At 52.4% G+C, this 19822-nt stretch overlaps 1 protein-coding gene across 2 annotated transcripts in view; it reads right to left on the bottom strand.

Annotated features, from left to right (window-relative positions):
* Positions 1–5008: 5008 nt before the first annotated feature.
* The window catches only part of PRKCB (protein kinase C beta), a 129399-nt gene continuing 114585 nt past the window's right edge, over positions 5009–19822 (bottom strand). The window contains exon 17 of one of the 2 annotated variants that reach the window (XM_055804309.1): positions 5009–6250. In XM_055804309.1, coding sequence (XP_055660284.1) covers positions 6098–6250 — 153 coding nt within the window. In that variant the 3' untranslated portion in view covers positions 5009–6097. Of the gene's footprint in view, positions 6251–10397; positions 11755–19822 lie in introns of those variants that run through there. The other variant, XM_055804308.1, reaches the window with a different exon arrangement.

Raw genomic sequence — 19822 nt, 5'->3', positions numbered from 1 at the left:
TGAGCCACCATAAAAGGTTTGCTGCTGCTCCGACCCATGGCAATTTAATTGATTTGATTTAAATTCTTTGAAGAGGAAGTGGATAACGAATAATGAGGCAAACAGGATTGTAATGCAAATGAAAGAGATGAAAGATGGCTTCAGGGAGACGGCTCTTGAAGGTCAGAGCCTAATGCAAAGCTGCTTCTGGTCACTCATTCAAACATTAATGAGGCTGTGTTCCTCCTGGTGCCTTTGATGGATGGAGGGATGGCTTGGGAGGCAAATGCTGTGCTGATGCCTGGCCTCCACTCTCCTCACTCCAAGCGGATCACCCCCTTGCAGCAGTGGGGAGGATTCTACCTGGCGTGTCGTAGGCACTTGGGTCTCTGCTGCCTGTGTTACACTGGGTAAGCAGACCTCTTAATCCTGTTTTTCCAGATACTCCGATGGAGGCTCTAACTTCAGAATTAATTAACTTCACTATCAAAAGCTGAGTCATTTGTCACAATGGTTTTGTCATTAGCTCCCATAATTAAGGAAGGTGTCACAAAACCAAATGTTTCACTTACACAAGCCAGGATAACTGACACTCAGAAGCATTTCTGACGTGCTGGGGATGGGCACAGCAGCAAATCGGGGAGGGGCTTGACCAGCCACCCCAAAACCCTGTGCTGGGGCCATGGGACACCTTCCTGGCACGGCCCAGCAGATCGCCCCGTCCCCTGGGACAGAGGAGGACATCTTCTTGCTGAGGGCTTAGCTGAAGTCCCCAAGGGGAGAAGGAAATGCCCTTCCTAACATGTTCACCAGCTCTCACAAGGGCACTTCCAAAGAAAACAAATTCCCTTGATGGAGAAAAGCGGGTGTACACCGTGCAGCTCCCTGTGCAAGCGGGCAGAACACTGCTGGATGGTGCACTTGGCCAGGAGACCCTCCCACAGCCTCAGGAGCACCTGTAGACACTGGGGGGTCTGCTGAGCCCCAACCCTCAGTCTGCTCCCGCTCCTCCACCCTCGCTGCTGCAGGCAGGGATGGGCAAGGTGCTGCTGAGGGTCTGCCTGGTGCCCGGCCCCCCCGCGCCAGCCAGCTCGCCCCCACCGCCCCGCCTGCCCTACAGGGACTAGGAACCAGTGCTCACGGCGTGGTGGGAAGAGCATCTGCAGCAGCGTTAATTAACTTAAATAGCGATTAACTGAAGATACAGCTTACACCTCCCCACTCACTCACCAGTGGTCTGTATGTCTCTAAGCACAGCCACAGCTGCGGGTCTCTAGTCCGGGACCTGCACTCAGGCAGGCTCCACCTGCTAATACTCTCCAGCCATACAGATACACATCTTTTTTACAGAAAAGCAGCAACATCTCAGTGTTTGCTGCTGTCAGGGGGCTCGGCAGGGCCCAGCTGGGTGACCACACCAGCAGCCAACAGCCAGACCCAGCTGCCGACTCTCCCCCTGCGCGCCACCGGCGTCTCGCAGGCAAAGGAAGTCAAGCTCTCAGGATTTCTTTAAAATTATATTTTTTATTTTTTCATACATGCAGCAAATAGAATAAAGAGTATATGCCCATCTAAAAGGAGGTCTTTATGAGAATCTTTTGACAACACACAGCAGGTAGTCTAGGATGTAGAAAAGTCATCAAATACTTGCAGGTGAAATCAAATTCACAAACACAAACTGTTCAACAATAAACATTTTCTTTTTTTTTTTTTTTCTTAATTGCCACTTTGAACGTAATCAGAAATAAACAGCTTGGATGACACTTCCATGCATGGAGCAAGATGCTTGTTGCTTCTGCTGCTGTTGCAGGCTCAGTGGCTCACCTGCTTCTGCAAAAGCAAAGAAGCTGCAGCACTTGTTAGTATGAGTTAGTTCCACCCTCCAGATGTAAGCTCTACGTCTTGAACAGCTAGATCCTCACACTCTGCAATAGAAACCACCCTAGTTCTTCATTTGGATTAGAGCTCCTGGGATTCACCATCAACAGAACAGATCTACTGCCCAGAGCGCTCACTCATCTTGCCGGCTTTGCGACTATCTATATGGTTGGCCACTATGCAAACTTGCATTTCTTTATTAAATGGATTAATGGATCAGTAACTCCTTTGGTGATGCTCTCTTATCAAGAGAAGCTGCTCAGATGTCCAGCCAGGGGAGACAAGAGCAGCACAGCAGATCCCCCCAGCCATGTGCATGTGGCATGGCCCCAGGGCAGCACATGCTGGCTGGGGAGCAGCAGCGGCGACAGCCCCGGCACAGGCTCGCCCCGAGCGGCTTGTGACGCCTGGGTCGGCACCGGCTGTGTCCCACACATCCATGTGCAGCTGCCGGGCAGCGGAGCTGGAGCAGATCAGAGTTCCCAACCCACCTCGCCTGCCCGGAGCCCCACAGCCCTCAGCAGAGCCCTGCGGGCTGCCCGTGCCAGACATCTCCCAGGCTGAGCCCAACAGCCAGCCCAGCTCTGCCCCTGACCTCGGGTGGGTCTCTGCTCAGGCTTTCCTCCGCTCCCTTCGCTCCTCCGTGTCCCCGTGTGCCACACAAGCTCTCCGGCAGCGCTCCGCTGCTGCAGGTGCCCGACAGCCTCCCCACCGCCCCCCAGCTCAAGCCGGGCTGTGCTTTAGACCAGGAACACGGACAAATGGCCACAGTCCTCCCTCCTTAGCTTTGGCACAAAGTCCAAGTGTCTTGGACTAGGGCAGGTCCAGGGAGCTCCGGCATGTGCAGCCCAGCAGGCCCACAGACAGGAACGGGAGTCTGCTCCCACACCAAGGGATCCTGGCGTATGTCTGAATGCAAGCGCTGGCAATGCCGGTGGGTAAATGTCAAGTGGTTATTTCTTCGCCTCCAGGAGCCTCAGGCCTCCACCCCATGTGCTCATCACCCCGCGGTCTGGTCCCCTCTGCAGAGCCCGTGCTGCCTGCCAGCCCCCGACCAGCAGCGCAGGGGCCAACACAGCCCCGGGGCTGGGGGGCTGCCCTGATCCATCCCACCCTCGGGGGAACCACCTGGGCAGCCTGAACCCCACTTACCTGCAGTGCTCAGGTGTAATCCAGCCCAGGAGAGTCAGGACTTACCGTCCTTCGCAGGTGGAGTGACTGCATGTCTTGCCTCCTCCATTGCCCCCACTAGGGGAGATGGAAAGTTCTGGGTCCCACTCTGACCCTGCTGCCAGTCCTGCAGCCAGGCTGCTCAGCGTGAGGGACACCAGCCTTGCAGCCAACCTCCCCCCCAGCATGCAGTGAGCAGTCGGTGCCCCCTGCAAGCCTTCTCTGCAGCTGCAGGCTGAGATGCCTCCCCTGTCCTACCCTGTGAGCATCCTTCTCCTTCTCACCCACTGCTCTCCTTGCCTTCTTGCCCCCCAGCATGGCACTGCTGCACATGGCGGTGGGCACTGCGTGCTGGCAGCGCTCAGGTCTCATTCTGCTGGGCTTCGTCCATGCACCGACCATGCAGGGACTGCCTGACGGGACTCCGCTGAAGCCTCTCAGCTCTAAGCATCTTCCTCAAGCACTGCTTTCCCCATCCAACAGGGAAGATTAAGTCATTAGATTACAGCAGTGAGTCAACCACTGCCACTCTGCCCTTCCTTGGAAGAATTTGTACAAACCCCAGCATCTGTGCAGGGCTGAGCAGATCCCATCACATGTTTCTCCACAGAAGAAACGGGTCATGCGGAAATAAACCTTGAAATAAGAGTCTGGCAAGTAGCAGAATGGACAATGTCAGAAATACTCCAGATAGGAATTCTGTAGGCAGGACCTAGCCTTTGCTGAGCTCTCCCTGGAGCACAGATCCTAACCCTGCAGATCCCAAAGCTGCCCCTGAAGCTGCCCTGCAGCACAGCTGAGCATGGCCCCGTCCAGGCTGCCCGGCTCGCCCCGCGGCTCAGCAATGCCTGCTCCATGCAGAAGTGTCACCCCAACACACACACACACACACACAAAAGTCCCAGACAGAAATGACGTAACTCCCCCCGCAGCAGCCCCTGCATGTGACCACAGCCCCGGGGTGCCCCTCGGCACGGGAGACCTTACAGCAGCATCCTGGACAGACCCCGGGAGCGGCTTCAGCGCTGAAGATACGGAAATTAAAAACATTCACCACTGAAGTAATACTAATTCTGCAGCAACAGGTTCGAAAGTTATGGCAACATACATGCTCTGAACATTAACTGTGGTCTGCAGAGGATGGCGAGACGTCTTCCAAAACATGTGCTGGGGTTACGGGAGCCCTCACCAGACACTAGCCCATGCACGAGGCTTCGTCTGATGCAGAGTGTCTCGTAAACCCTCTTGGCAATCTGGCACAATTTGCAGTTTTTCTGGGTTTTGGTTTGTTCCCTCCAGCCCAGGTCAGTACCCAAGGCCAGGGGCTCACAGCTCACACCCCAGCAGGTGCAGGGCACTGCCTGCCTGCGCTTCAGTAGCAGGGCAAAGACACCTGGCCGGCGGCTCCCGGCAGGCGGGATGGCAGCTTTAGGTTCTTGCAGCCTTTTTTTCCTCAATGAATCAATAAAAGAAGAAAATAATTTCAAAAGGTAGAGTTTGGTGTTTACAAAAGATCTATAAACCAGAATTTCCCTTATAGGATTCTTTGTGATTCATAAAATTCCACCCCCATTTCCCCTATAGGCACAGAGTAACGTGTATTTACATTAGAACTGGTAGTGGTTCAGAAAACACACACACGGGTTGGGGTTTTTTTGCAAAACAACTGAACTGGTGTGCAGTAAGAGGGATAACAGCCAGTGACTTGAAGGACGCTCACACCTGGGGCTCATCCTGCTGCGAACCCAACAGCAGCAGGAGTCACCACCCAGCCCCTGCCGGCCAGCTCCTGCCCACCCCTGCCTGCTCCTGCCCCTGCCTTCCCGTGCCTGCCTCTGCTTGCCCCTGCCTGCTCCTGCCTTCCCCTGCCTGCTCCTGCCTTCCCCTGCCTGCCTCTGCCTGCTCCTGCCTGCCTCTGCTTGCCCCTTATCCCTGCCTGCCCCTGCCTGCCCACCCGCCTGGCACTGCTGCTGCACGCCCAACACGGCTCTGCCTTACAAACAGCTGCTGGAATTGTCTCTTCTGATCCAGAATTTTTTAAATGATGCAGAAGGTCCTGGAGTGCTGAATAAAACCCCCAGGAATTTTGGCTGAAATCAGTTAAATCAAGATGCCTGTAAAATTCATGGGGTTTGAGCCTTTAAGAGAATAGCAGAGGGTGTAAAGTAGAAAAGTTACCTTTATAAATAGCCCTCAGTACAGCCCTTTTGCAGCGGGCATATTTTCAGTTGGTAAATTGTAAACCGAGAATATAAATGTGTTTTGTTTTGGTAGAATATTAATATCCTTTACAGAGCTGTTAAATTTCGACAGTGTCTGTGAAAAAACAGGAGAAAGATTTATGAGAGTGCTGACAGAGCGTATCAAAACTGCAAACTGTTCCAGATGTTAAAAAACAAAATCCCACCTTTCACTTAGAAAAAGATTTGCTCTGATTTACAAGAACTGGCATGGAATTCGTTTGGAGTCAATGCCTGAGTGTAGGAAAGGCCGTATGGCGAGGCGCGGGCTTGCGGGAGGCGAGGGAGGAGGACGGCTTCGGTGAGCCAGGCTGATGGTATATACAATGCATTTAAAAATATATGTCTATAAGCAGACTTTTCCACACTGATCAAATGTATCCATGTCTTGAACAAAAGGCTCCTCTAAGACAAGCTCACAGTCATCGCAAGCTTCAGCACAACGGTTTAAGATATCAACCATGCTTAGCATTCAACAGAAACGGTTTGTGAGTAGCTAGGGTCACCGGAATCTCAGCATCCGATTTCAAAAGTTACAAAGACTGTAGCAGTTTGGTCTATTTCTGTTTAAAAACTCTATGAGTCACCACCAACTATAGTTCCTAGAAGTGTTACTGACTGCTAACTCGGACCCCAAACATCCCCAGCTAGGGAAACCAAGCTAGCAAGTGACACAGACATAGAAAGGCCTCCTAAAACAAGCGGTCAGCGTGTTTTGCATGAGGGTATGTATGTCTGCACTGCTAATCCCGGAAGACTAGTGTCGGTATGTACAAGGCGATCGGAGTTTCGGGCTGCGAGGCGGAGGGCGGGCGGCCGCAGTGCCGCAGCTACACGTTAATGACAAACTCGGGGTTAGTGTAGGAGAATCCAGCAAACTCGTTCTGGTCCAAGTTCATGATGAAGAGTTTGTCCGTGGGCGTGAGCTCCACCGGCTGCCGGGTGAACTCTTTGTCGAAGTTGGAAGTGTCTCGTTTGTCTTTCTGTTAAACGGAAAGGACAGAGTTAAAGGCGGGAAGGGGGAGCGTGAGCGAGTGAGCGAGCGAGCGGTGGCAGCACCCAAGGGTGCTGTCCTTTGGTGTCGTGCCGGCACCCCCGACCTCTGCATGGTTTCTCAAGCTGCTGCCGACGAGGAACAGCCACCCAGGCAGGCAGTGCAGCCCCTGTACGACAGAAGCATCCCCCCTCGGCGGGTAAGAACAGAACAGTACCCGCTCAACACGCTTGAAACACACAACCAGAAAGTAAAGGGACACAATGAGAACGCGGGGTGCTGGGGAGGGCCACGTCGCTCCTGGGCGAGCGTCCCTCCTCTCCTGGCCACTGCGAGAGAGAGCAACATTGCGGTTTCTCAGCATGCACAACCACCACTGCAAACGGAGACTCACAATGCACAGGAGGAAGGAGCCTGGAGGAAGCAACATGCCTCAAAATGGAAGCAAACATTCAACACCATTTCAAAACTTTCACAAAATGATCAGCTGTAAGAGCTCCTTTTGCGTTAAGCTTGACTTTTTAAAAATTTCTGCTATGATATGGTATTAACCAAAAGTGTTTTATTGATTTGAGGATGTGATTTGCTCCAGGGTTATATATAGAACATACAGTAGTTCAAAACCTTGAAGAATGAAAATTCCACATATGCAACCTTTCAGCATTTTGATTTCGTAAGAACAGCTTCGCAGCTACATCCAAGCCAAAAAAACTAGTAATAAAAAAAAAAAAAAAGGTAAAAAAAGGAAAGTTATTGTCTTGGTTAGCGCTGGTGACCTCCTATTAGCACTGCAGAGCCCGTCAGCTGGGAATGCTTGGGCCGTTTTTGTGTGTGTGTGTGTATCAGGGATGCCCAATTAAGGCATGTTCTGGCTGTGGGAGGTTATGTGCCGTGGCTGAATGGGAAACCAAAGCGCTGAAGATACAATATCGGCACCCAGGATCCTTCATCAGTAAAGAAAGGCAGTGGAGGGACGTCCCACTCCCTGCGATGCTGAGCGGTGTGAGCAGCCAGGCTGCCCGTGGGCTGGGAACGTGCAATGGGGACAAAAGACCTTCCTCATCTCTTTTCCCTGTCTCTGTGTAGGAGCTTAAACAAGAAAGGAGCACAGAAACACCCTCCCCGCGTGTCTAACTACCTCTAAAGGCTGCGCATGGTGCTGGGATGCTGCTGGGGGGTGACGGGTGGGAGACACACAGCATCACCTTGCAGCATCACCCCATGGCTGGACCAGCCTCACCAGGGAGCACTGCACCTTCCACCGTGGCTTCATTTTCACTGGCAATTGCAGCCACCCCCTGACTCCATGCTGGAGGTGACCTTGCTCTGATGTGACGCTGGCATGACCCTGCCACAGATTTGGTGCCTTGCAGAAACCTGCAAAACAGTCTTTTTTTCTTTTTGTCCCCAACTCTGCCTTCGAGCAGGGCCAGGAGCTGGCCTGCACTCTGCTACAAGAGATTTCCAGCTCTGGCTCATTTTGCCAGGTCATGCCAGAGGGCCCCGAGGGGTATCTGCGGGGGCTCCGCCGTGCTTGCACCTGCTGCTCCATCACTGGACACGCAGTGTCCAGCTGCCAGTGGAACCAGTTTGTGCCCCCAGCCCGCTCCCTCCCACCACGGCCATCCTCCCCGCTGCTCTGCACCGATGAAGCACCTGCCGGGTGATATGTTGTGTCCTCACTGCAGCATCTCTCATCCCACCAGCTGCTGCTTTCCGGGGATGCTGGGGGCAGGGCCATTAGCACCTTCATGCCTCGAGGAGCCTGGCCAGAATATAGCCAAGAGCCAGGTCCTCCCTGCCCTCCTGCCAGCTGGGCACAGCCAGGAGCACCACACCACACCTCTGGAGACAAGCCCCATGGCCGGCAGTGGGGCAGGACCTCCACAGCTGCTCAGAGACTCCGTTTGTTGCAGAAGGCATCCCATCAGGATGGCATCAGCCTTGCAGGGGGAAGGCCAGAGAACAATGAGAGCCAAGGACAGCTGAGAGGAGATGAGGTGAAGAAAAACAGGGCTGGAGCTCAAGGGACAAGGAGGGAAAAGCCAGGAGAAGAGCCAGGATGTGGCTGTGCCATCAAGCCAGCAAGCTGTGAACGTGCAGTGGTGCTCAGGGCAGCAGCATCGTGACCTGCCGGCCCCAGCCTGTCCCCGAGCAGGGGCTGGGTCTCTGCCTTCCTTTCGGTGAGGGACACGCGGGAGCAGCAGTCCCCGCAGGGCTCTTCTCCACAGCACAGAGAAGGAAGATGATGCAGATCCAGGGGCACAGAGCAGGAATGGGGATGGGCAGACAGAGTGAAGGAGCTGACTCCAGGTGCAGCGTCCTGCCAGGCAAAGGGTGAAGGAGCTGAAATGCAGGTGTAAGCCCTCCTCGGTGGATAGCAGTGTCCCCCCTAGGACGAGAGGGGCTGCCGTGGGGCCATGGAAAAGCAGAGGCAGTGCCCTTCGCTGCGAAGAGGCTGTTTTGAAGTGGTTGCACAGGGACTCTCTCTTGTGGCCCCAGCACGTGCCGAAGGAAGGAGGTGATGGTGGCAGCAGGCTCCTGCCCCGCTCCTGGAGGGATACTGAGCAGACCAGATGGTGCCTGAAGACTACATCCACCTGAACCAACATCAGCCAAGACAACACCATCCTACCAAGCCAGGAGCTTCTCCTAAGTGGGAATGCTGTGGGATGCTGCAAAGGGGAATGAGATGTCCACATGTGCCACTGGTGCAAATTGCCACCGCAGTCCTCAGCCCGTCAGAGTGGCACCAGAGAGGGTGAGCGCTCAGCCTGGGAGCCCCCGGGTGAGCAAAACCTCCTGCTGCTTTTCAGCGGCAGAAAGCTCTGGCAAAGGCTGCAACGTGCCTGGGAGGGGGCTCACAGCAGCTCAGCTCCCCCTACCCCAGCTCCTCCCTCCAGGGGCTCGGCAGGAAAGCACAGCACCAGGAGGGCCCAGCTGCAAGTGCAGCAAAGTAGAGTTTGATCATCTCTTACCTTGAATTTTGTCTGAAATTGGTGGCAATTTGGCCTCTGTCAAAGATGATGAATAGCCTGGGAGCAGGCAGGGAACGGCTACGTGGATCTGGTAAACAGAGAGAGGGGAAGGCAGGGGAAATTCAAGGCTGAAAATGCCTCCAGCAAAGGGCTAACTGATTCTGGGAGGTGGCGAAGAGCCCAGGAGGGACAGCGTGGCAGAGGCACTCCAGGCTCCCGCATGCCCAGGGCAGCGTGACTGGGAATGTCTGGCCTGGAACAGCATTTGTGCCTGGACCATAGAGGATGGGAATCCTCCCCAACCAGTGCCGCTGCCTCTGAGCCCCTTCCCCATGGTCAAGCTCTGGGGCTGCATGGGCAGCGGATGCCAGGGAACAGCTGCTGCCGGTGCTGCTGTTTGGTGCCTTTCAGAGCAATCCTACAGCGTTCAGAACCACAGCAACTCAGCAGAAGCGGATTTCCAAAGACAGAAGGGAAATTCTGCATGTGCTCAGGAGAAGGGAGGTTCACAGGAACCTGTAATCCCTCTTTAGCTGAAACTGCCAATTGCTTTTAACAACTGCTCCTCTGAGAGCGCACAGGCACGGCGCTGAGTCACCGACACGGCGCTGCCTCGCCGAGAGCCTCGCCTCTGCAGGCTCCAGAACACTGAAGCGCATACCGCAGTTGTCTCTGTTCAAGGCATTTAGAGATCCCCAAGTGGCAGAGCTCTGCTCGCCTCGGCAGCACCATCCCGATACCTCAAATCATCCTTCATCCAAGGGACATCGGAGAGAAACTCCTTTCCCTGTCCGTATTTGAGCAGCACGAGTGAGCAGGGTCGCTGGCTGTGCTGCATGAGCTGGTGCAGAGGACACGCAGGCATTTGCTCTCCACTTGGAAGATGCTTCCAGTACGTCGCGCCTTGGTTTGGGGACAAACGCTGCAGAGGACGAACGGGCCATGGCTCCACCGGTGGTGCAGGAGGCTGCGCGGTGGTATGGGCTGCTGCCTGCGCTGCTCTGCCGGGAGCTCTGGGGACCCCCTGTGCCCCTGCACCGGCACCCCCGAGCAGCCAGGGCAGCCTCCAGCCCTCGGCGCAGTGCAGCCCTGACTCTTGGCGCTCCTGGCGTCTCTGATAGCCCAGAACTGCAGAAACTCATTATTGCCAAACACATGCAGGTTTCTTTGACATTATTTCTCACTTTTTATTTTATGATCAGTATTGGGAAAAAAAAAATTGGCACAGTACAACTTAAAGCAGATTGGTACAGTGACAGCCCACAAACATCTGCAGGAGAGTATAAAAGGAAGCTGCATAATAGTTATTGTTTCAAGAGAAATTCACCCTTCCTGAAATGTTTTCTTTGATGCCTGAAACAAAACTTAGGCCATTTAAATACCTAGCTGCTTTTTTTTTTTTAAAGTAGGACTATTAGTTGAAACAAGTTTCTTTACAAGATTCATATCAGAATTCACAACACTGTTCAAAGTTAAATAGCATCCCATTTGTGTTAATACCACTTTTGACACATTTAAAGCGCAGGTAACAAACTCAATCAATTGCTTTGGCATTTGAAAAAAAGAAAAAGTTTTGCTATGAGAACCGGTGCTGCATGGTATTTACTAGGGTGACCATGGATTCAAAAGCATCTGCAACAGCTCTTTCATATCCCTTTAAAACTGGATATGCCTCTTTTGATTTAAAAAAACACTCCTGAGCAACTGCACCATCAGGAGAAATATTTGCAGACAGCAGACCTGGCTTCCCCGATCACTCATTGCTGCTGCTGCAGGCCCAGCGCAGAGAGCCCCACCGGCCCGGAGCTGCGGTGGCCAGGGGTGCTGCGGGGGGTCCCAGCACGGCAGGACAGTGCTGCCAAGGGAGGCGGCATCGGGAGCAACTGCTCCGTCCTGGCAGAGAGGCTCGGCCGGCAGCACCCGCACTGCGGGGTACACGTTCACACTGGGGTAAGGTTCATTAAAAACACTTACTTGCCACTAAGGCTAAACATTACATTTTCATGATTATATTAAAAGACTACAAAAAGGGAAGAGCAGGAAGCAAAGCACATGCTGAGATTTCTCCTAATTGCCACAGCTTACACCTCTCCGTTTTACCTCCATTAGCCAATGAACTGGTTTCGTTTTCTACAAATAAAATGTCATAAAAGCACATCTGTAGCGCTTACCGTGCATCACCCGCCCTTCAGGCATGCCCCAAGTCACGTGAAGACACTTCTGGCTTTGAAATATGGTCACTCTAGTAGTAGTGCTAAAGGAAAACCATGAATGCAAGTTTTGCAATGGAAAATGTCACCACAACAGCAGTTGGGACTGGATGATAGAGATGCAGGAATGACATCTAAACAGCTACTTAGCTCTTGGCTTCAGGTTTAAAAAACTCAGAGTTAACAAAGGAAAATCCTTCGAATTCTGACTGGTCAATGTTCCTGATGACTTCCTGGTCAGGAGGTGTTAGGACGGGTGGATGGCGAGTGAAAAACCGGTCGAAGTTTTCAGCATTGCGTCCACACTATGAGAGGGGAAGAAAAGAACGTATGGTGGGTGGAGAAAGAAGCGCATGGGATGCGGCTGCAGCCACCCGCCCATCCTCGCCACACGCCGCCGCCCCTTATCTTGGTGCAGCAGTGGCAGAAAAGAAAAAGGTGCAAAATACGTATGAGCTTTGTTAGTTGCAAAGCGATGTTATCTCATGGCACAGCCAGAGACCTGCAAAACCCTCTGGCTGTGCCATGGCAAGTAATTGCAGGAGAGCAATGAGATGGGAGTGCAATTACTTGCTGTCGTTCCCTGCCTACACGCAGCACTGTACCTTCTCTTGGGCTACGCCACGCACAGGGCAGCTGCTTCTGAAAGACCCCTGCGGCTTCACCCGCTCGGTCATCTCGCTTTCCCCGCGAGGGGGAAGTTTTCGTCATGCCTGGACCGCTTAGAGGCTTCTCCTTGCTCCTGCCCAAGGACAGGGCTTCTCACCTTCCGCACAGCTCTTGTAAACTGCTGCTGGCTGAAATCTTAGTGCAGGCACTTGTGTATGGGAATTTCCAGGGCTGCTCCATCCCTTCCCCACATGCCCATCAGACCCTGACGGTCCGTGCTGGTGCCCGGGGTGCTGCTCGGCTGAGGCAGGCGGGAGCTGGGGAAGTGGGGTACTCCTGCCCGCCAGCCGGGCTCTCCACTCGGCACCCCGGCACTCTGCACTGCGACTGGGCAAGGCTGGCTGCCCCTACAGACCCTGCCCACAGCCACCGTTTTCTCTCTGACCCCTCTGCAGGCAGCCAACGACAGCTCCTACTTCAGGCAGGGCAGGATTCCAGGAGCACCGGTGAGCTCTCTGCAGCCACCAAAGCCAGGCAAGAGAGGAAACCAAAAGCTCTGGCATCTGGTGACCACTGTCCCGGCTGGCGTGGCACTGTGGGGCCTGGAAAGCACCCGAGACCGCCAGACCCTCACGGCGTTGGCCAGCACCCATCCATTGCTGCTGGGTTGCTGTGGAGCAGGAGCCGTGGGCAGCAGCTGAGGATCTGGCTGGCTCCGCTGCAGTCTCTGCAGCGAAAGGGGGAGGTCAGGAGCAGGAATACATGCCAAATGCCTTATTTAATTTTCTTAGCAATCAAAACAAGGGTCCTGTAACTTCCCATGCAGCAAGTCATGATTTAATATAATAATAATAGCAATAGCTAATAACAGGTGGATACCAAGTCACTGCAGCAGCTACAAATTGCACTCAATTACTACCCATCACGTGCATGTCACATCCCTATGAACTGCATGTAATGACTTCACTTGAACGGCTGGCGAACTCTCCCCTCTGTTCAGCCGTCACACAGCCGATGCTCTCCTGGCCCTGTTTTATCCAAAGAGATGCAGAAGCCAGCACCTCTTGGTCCCTCAGTTCTCCCCTTCCATTTCCCCACGGAGAACATAGGTGTCAAGTGCTGGGACAATTCTTCCTGGCATTTAACTTTCATTTGCTAAGGAAACAGATTTACATTTTTAATAAACATCAGACTAAATATAATAAAATATTAAAGACAAATACACATAAACTTCCACATTTCCCAGTTCATTCCTCTGCCACAGAGGTTTCAGGGAAGACAACGTGAACATCCATCACCCTCCAATGGGATGTTCCTTTGGCAGCTCTTGTACATTCTTACAGTGCCAAGTGAGACACTTCTTATCCCCAAGCCTCTAAAAAAAGTTCAACGGGTAACGTCTGAGTCGATTTAACCCTAACTACAGCCACACTGAATGCCTGCTCCTCCAGCCCCTGAGCCCATCCTTCCACACCGTTGTAACTCTCATATTTTGTCAGGCCATGCCTTTGCCTGCAGCACATTTCTAGTCTGGATTTGTTCAGCTTCTGCTCCCAAAGGCATCTCCTGTCCATGACTGTGAGCTCAGCAGGGTTTCCAACCCAGCGACCTTGGAGGTGCTTTTCCCCTCCTGCACCTCTTCCAGGCTCCCTGGTCACACGTGCTGCAGCATCAGCTCCGCAAACACAGCTCCTGCCCCTGGCCACAGCTCAGCCCACCACTGAGCCCAGGCAACAGCTCCTGGTGTGGTAGGTTACAAAATGATTTGCTCTTTTTTCAAGTATTTTGATGCAAAAATGATTTGGTGCCACCCATGGGAGCAGTTAGGCAAAAAAACCTCCCATAAATCCAAACACACACCACCACTACCCCCCAACCAAACACGCAAACACAAGGCAAACCACTTCACCAGGAGGTTGCCGAAGATGAGAGCTTCCCCAAATTGCAGTTACCAGTTTCACAAAGCCTGGAAGTTGAAGTCATGAAACAAAGAGACAGGGGCTTTCCAAAGCCACGTTGTCCCTAGTTTTCCCCCTCAGTGCTGGGATAAAACAAACTACGAGCAAGACTACTGGGGAAATCTGCAGCACTTAGGGTGAGCCGCGCAGTCACACAGACCGTAGCAGGGTTTACTGGCTAATAAGCTGCTCACCTGCAGATTCTATCAACTCCCAACATTCAGCAAAAGCCTTACAGTGCTTTGAAAATATAGCTGTCATTGCCTATTAGCTTCATGAGACCTTGGAGGAGACATGCAAGGCAGTTCGGGTGAAATGTCTGACAGCACTAGCCACCTTCTTGCTGCAAAGAAATGTGCTGTCTTAAAAAAAAAAAAAAAAATCAAACTAGCAACCCCATAAAGATTTTCAAACTAATCCTTATGAAATGCTTCCAGTTATTGAAATAGAAAGCACAAACATATTTTTAATAGGCATACTGGCAAGCAATAATTCTCACTATAACGCAACAAGGCAAGAATGTTAAATTTTAAAAGTTCCATCTAGCCACAGTATTTAATTCCCAGCTTTGTGACGTTCGGAGACTTTCTGTTCAGATGCCTAAGAACTTGACCTGGTCAGCAAGCCAAAGAGCATATACTCCTCTTTGGGAGCTTTCACATGGATAAAATACCTTAAGGCTGGGAATTGGCCTGGGGTTTATAGAAGCCACATGCAAGCCCAAGGTCTACAGGCTGTGACCACACGCTTGTGCTGTCCTGCACGCCGCATCCCGCAGTGCCGCAGACGGCCGCGGGCTCTGGGGAATGCGGCAGGTTTTATCCCAGCAGCCGAGGCCCAGCACCGCTGGAGTTCTGGACACGGGGTCTGGCCCACACGCCTGGGATGAGACAGCAAGAAGGATCCGCACCGCTCCAGACGGCAAACAGTCGCTATCTGCAGGAGCACCACCTTTAAAGCTTCCAAAATTAAGTTCCTCATTAAGAGATGGGAGACATGCTGTATGCATTTTTACATTTTTGCTAAAGCCACATTGTGAAAAATCTGCCTCATTTTAGTACTATATTAATGTACAGGCATCACTCCATCCTGAATGGAGAAAGGGGGAGGCTGGCAATTTATCTTACATAAATCCCCAACGTGTCCTGTCTAATATTTATAGCCAGCATAGAATGACATTTTTTTCAAGCTGCAGAAATAAAACTGTCAGCTTAGAAGATAGCCTTTTTATTTTATCGGTTTCTAGCTTGATTTCAAATAGAGACAAAAGGCATAATAAAATATTTTCCATTGATCCCCGAGATGCAATCAAAGATCATAAAAAGCCGAGGACGGCTGTTCTCCTGCTGAGACTAAGCCCTTGCTCCCAGCGCTGCAGAGAAGCAGTGGGCTGGAGACACCCTTGATTTCCCAGTTTTTTGTCCCAAACCAGCGGTACAGACACAGTCCCACCGGCCTTGGAGGCATCTCTTGGGCGAGCCCAACCTTCCTGGTGCTGCTCTGGGTTAGCAACCTGGGTGCTTGCTGCCCAGGGGAGGATCAGGGCTCAGACACTTGTGGCAATAGATGTGTTGTGTTTAGGGGAGTTTGGGTCACAGCATGAGCCTGGGGCTGAGCCATGGGCAGGAGGAATGATGGTGCTTTTCATTTGTAAGTGTCCAGCTAACCACCCAGGACCCAGCTCAGGATGCTCCAATGCATTCCACTTCATCCTTGCTCCAGACAAAGGCTGGGAGCTTTCACAGTGAAGGTTTTCTGATGTAGGACTCTCCCCTATATCTATCTCCCCCTACAAACAAAGCCAAATTTCTTCCCAAAACACTGAAAATACCGGCTGAACAATCAGAAGGGAATCTCAGAACGCCTTGATGGAACCCTGAGGCTACCAGAGCAAATCTTGACTTGATTATGAGAGCAGATGTTTAACCTTAACACATCTGACCGCCTCCTCACAGCATGCTGCTGCCCCCTCAATCCTTAAATCTCACCTGATTAGGAAATCACCAATGCAAACATCTGAACTCACCTCGCAAAGACTGAAACTAAAGCTATAAAAATGCACAGGCAGGGGAACCAGAGTTCTCACACATCCAAGTCTACAAATGGCATTTCAATATTAATTAATTCAAAGCAGATAAAATAAAATTAATTTATGCAATTAAAAATTATTAGATTAAAAGCATTTTTTTTTTAAACCACTGTCCTGTTGTGAGTAATTCTGTGCCATGTGATTTCAACGCTTTCAAAATGAGGAGACTTTTCAAATCACTAGGCTTTATGTAAAGTAAAGGAGTAATTAGATACCAAAACCAATAATTATCTCAACGACAGAAAAAGCAGACAGGGAAAGCAGGCAAGTGTAAATACACTCCCCAGGGTAAATGCAGACCCACGAAAGGAATTGTTATGCACAAGCCAAACCACGGAGCAGCCAAGCACAGCCCCATGTCAAAACCGCCGAGTTTCTGCACACTGAAGACAACCCAGACCCTGATCTGTCTCGTTACCATCTCTGTGATAAAGGTTAATCAAGCACAAAGCAGGAAGCGACACATGAGCTCTTGGGAATTTATTTTCAGCTCTGGGTATGTAACACCCAAGCCAGGGAGACGGCTGAAGTGTCTCTCTTTCCTTTGGTGTAAAATGATGCAGGTTTCTAGGAAGTGATGTGAAGCCCTTCCCGGCACGTAGCTGCTGGGAAGGCACGGAGGGTCCTCACTCACATCCACACTCACTACCTGCAGGGATGTTACAAAATCATAGAAAAGTGGCCAAAAAATGGTGGGTGCTACACAACAGGGGGAGGTGCGAGCTGCCCACCCAGCTGCTCTGGGACGGGACCTTCCCCAGTGCCTCCGTTTCACCTCCTGCACCCACCCGCCTGGCCACAGGGTTCACAGACGCAAGATGAGGCTTAGCGCTACTTGAGCCATGAGCAAACCCGAATTAACGATACCTGCTGATTGCAGAATTTGTTGACGTGAGGCTAAAGACACTGGACTGGGCTCTGGTCGCCCCTGCCTTGCGCTGACAGGGCTGAAGCGCCCGGCACAACACGGTGCTGGAGCACTGGAAGGCTGCGGGCGCTTGTGGGCAGGTAGAGCCCACATTTATGTATTATTCCGTATTTTGAAACTCTGGCTTACAGGCAATCTCTGCAACCTTACCTTTATAGAAGCCAATTAGAAAAAAAGAAAAAAAAAAAAAGACTTAAGCCAAGGCGAAGAGCTGGGCTAGCACAAATCCCCCTCTCCGGCTGGCACTCAACCCCTGCATAAACGGCTGAAGGTCAAACCCAGTAAATAACGTCCTTCCCCGTGAGCCACTGAACACGCTGTGAAGTTCCCAAACCCAGATTTTCATTTCTGTGCTGCTCTGATCTGCGCTCACAGCTGGCATGAAAGGAGCAGCATTTTCCAGCACAGATGCATTGCTGTTGAAATACCAGCTATCAGCAGGTACCTGAGTTGTCTTAATCCTACCTAAATCCTAAATCAGCTGCGCCTACCTTGCTGTTAAACTTCCTGTCCTATCCCATGGAGAGTTTTCCCCAGCACCAGCCATGAGGTGAGAAGCGACAGACGGCAGCTTACCGTCCCCCCTTCCACGGTCCGGCGTCAAAAGGATTTTTAAAGAATAAAGACATTTAAAGCAGGACAAAATTTGCACATTTTACAACATAAACCCAGTAATAAAGCACTTGTGACAGAATTCAGTTGTTTTTAGCTGTAGAACACTGAACAGTAACGCCACGCCACAGCGCAAGGTGAATGGCATCACTGGGGAGCTGCTTGGGAGGGAAGGGCAGGCAGGGCTATGGGCAGGGCTATGGGCAGGGGCTGCGGGCAGGGGTGCAGGCAGGGGTATGGGCAGGGGCTGCGGGCACCGCTTCCTCGGCAAACACCGCGGTGGGAACCAGCCCGCGTCATGGATTCGGGAGAGATGTGGGCTCCTGCAGAACAAGTCCCCCGAAGCCCCGGTGCCTGCTCAGGCTTCCTGACGGACCCGGCTGCGGAGCAGCACCCTCGCTGGGGCTCACAGCCTACCCTGCCGCCTGCCTCAGCACCCCTCGGACAACAGCTGGGTCCCACCCTGAGCCAACAGGTCATGGTGCGCACAAATAACCCCAAATACTTGCACACTGTTCTGCTTTGGTATCACAGCTAATGCCTTCCCAGCGACGCCTTTCCCACAAGGTCTAATGGCTTGAAGATTCCGTTCCTTCCCAGGGAAAGGGAGGCAGGCAGCAACTGAGACCTCTGCGCTGCCATCCCAGCTGCTTACCGGCAACCTGGATCTCCACATGTCTGAGGCAGGAAGGAGAACGGGACATTTTTCTCTTTGCTGGTGCAGAGGGCAGCCCAAGACTGCACCGCACAGAAGCGGCTCTCAGCCGTGGAAGCGAAAGGCTCTGAGGACAGTGCCCCATATGGTTCCCTGCAAAGGTGTCACTGCGCAGCAGCTACCTTTGTACAAATACTTGCTGAAGTTAAAGTACGCAGTGCAGAACGCACAGAGGGCACCGCTGGCAGACCTGGAGCAAGGAGCAGACCCCGGGGTCGGCACTGCTGCCCCATCTGTACTGCGTGCCGGGAGGCAGAGCCGGTTGCAGGGTCTCCTGTCAGGCCCACCTAACGGGTGGTTTGTTCATACTGGATCAGTCAAGCAAGGAGCTGTAGAAGGGAAAAGGCTGCTAGAGCAGAAAGGCACTTAAAGGCAGGAGAGCTAAAGGAGCCGAGCACCCTATGCCAAGTGGACTCCCACTCCATGTCTTCCCTGAAAGCAGAAATTTTCCAAACACTGAAAGGGGCCCTTAAAAAGAACAGGTTTACTGTAAAGCAGAGGAAAAGCAGACATGTCCAAGGTTGTTAAGGGCAGTGGGGCAGAAAGGCTCAGTTAAATCCATGGAGCATCTCTGGACAGATTGATGGATTAAGAGAACATGCAATGTCCCCACCTTGGTCACTGGGCATAAATATCAGTCCATATCAGCTGTGTAAATCAGATTTAACTTTGGATTCACCGTTTTCTGTAAAACACCAGTGCCCAGCTAGGGCGCAGCAGCTAACAGGAGGTGGAGACATGTGAATAAGCCCACGCCTTAAGGAGCTGGACTCAGACATAGCTGTGACCCTGCCAGCCCAACAGTGGCAAAGAGAAAAAGAGAAATCCAGGGAGAGATGTCCCTGTCCCCGAGTCTGTGGTCACTGCTGCCTGTGCACCCTCTCCTGGGAAGGGCAGAGACACCACAGGCAGGGGGATGCGGCAAACCCACATGCTCGGGGTCACACCAAGAGGCCTGAGCACGGCAGCTTGCAGGCTCGTGCCCTCACACTGCTCCGCAGGAATCCTGTCGCAGCACGCAGGACACTCTGCGGCTCCGGTGCACCCCTGCGCTGGCACGGGCACTGCATGGCCAGCTGTCACTGCAAAGACGGCTGGACCAAGGCGCAGTCAAGAAGTCTCATCTTTCTGACAAAGCTTTCAGATTACTCATGCCTCCACCTCAGCTTGGCTGCTGGCAGCTTATCTCCCCCTACAGCCTCGCATGCCCAGCGCACACGGCATCTCTCGCTAGCAGAGCCCAAAGCAAGGCAGGGATGACAAAGAGCAGCCAGGTTCTCCTCGCTGCAGAGCTCCTCTCCACCCACGTCAGCGCCCACACGTGAGCCAGGCTCCAGTCTTCCACCGCTTTACCTTGGAGAGAAACTGTTGGGTGAAATACAGCTCCACTGCCAATGCAAATAGACTACGGTGCTGAGCTAGATGTTGAAACAAAGTTTAGATTAAAAAAAGAGAGCTGTTC

The sequence above is a fragment of the Falco peregrinus genome, chromosome 5 (assembly GCF_023634155.1).
Source record: "Falco peregrinus isolate bFalPer1 chromosome 5, bFalPer1.pri, whole genome shotgun sequence".
Lineage (NCBI taxonomy): Eukaryota > Metazoa > Chordata > Aves > Falconiformes > Falconidae > Falco > Falco peregrinus.
Note: the sequence above shows the minus strand (reverse complement) of the source record. Positions and strands in the feature narration are given on the sequence as shown.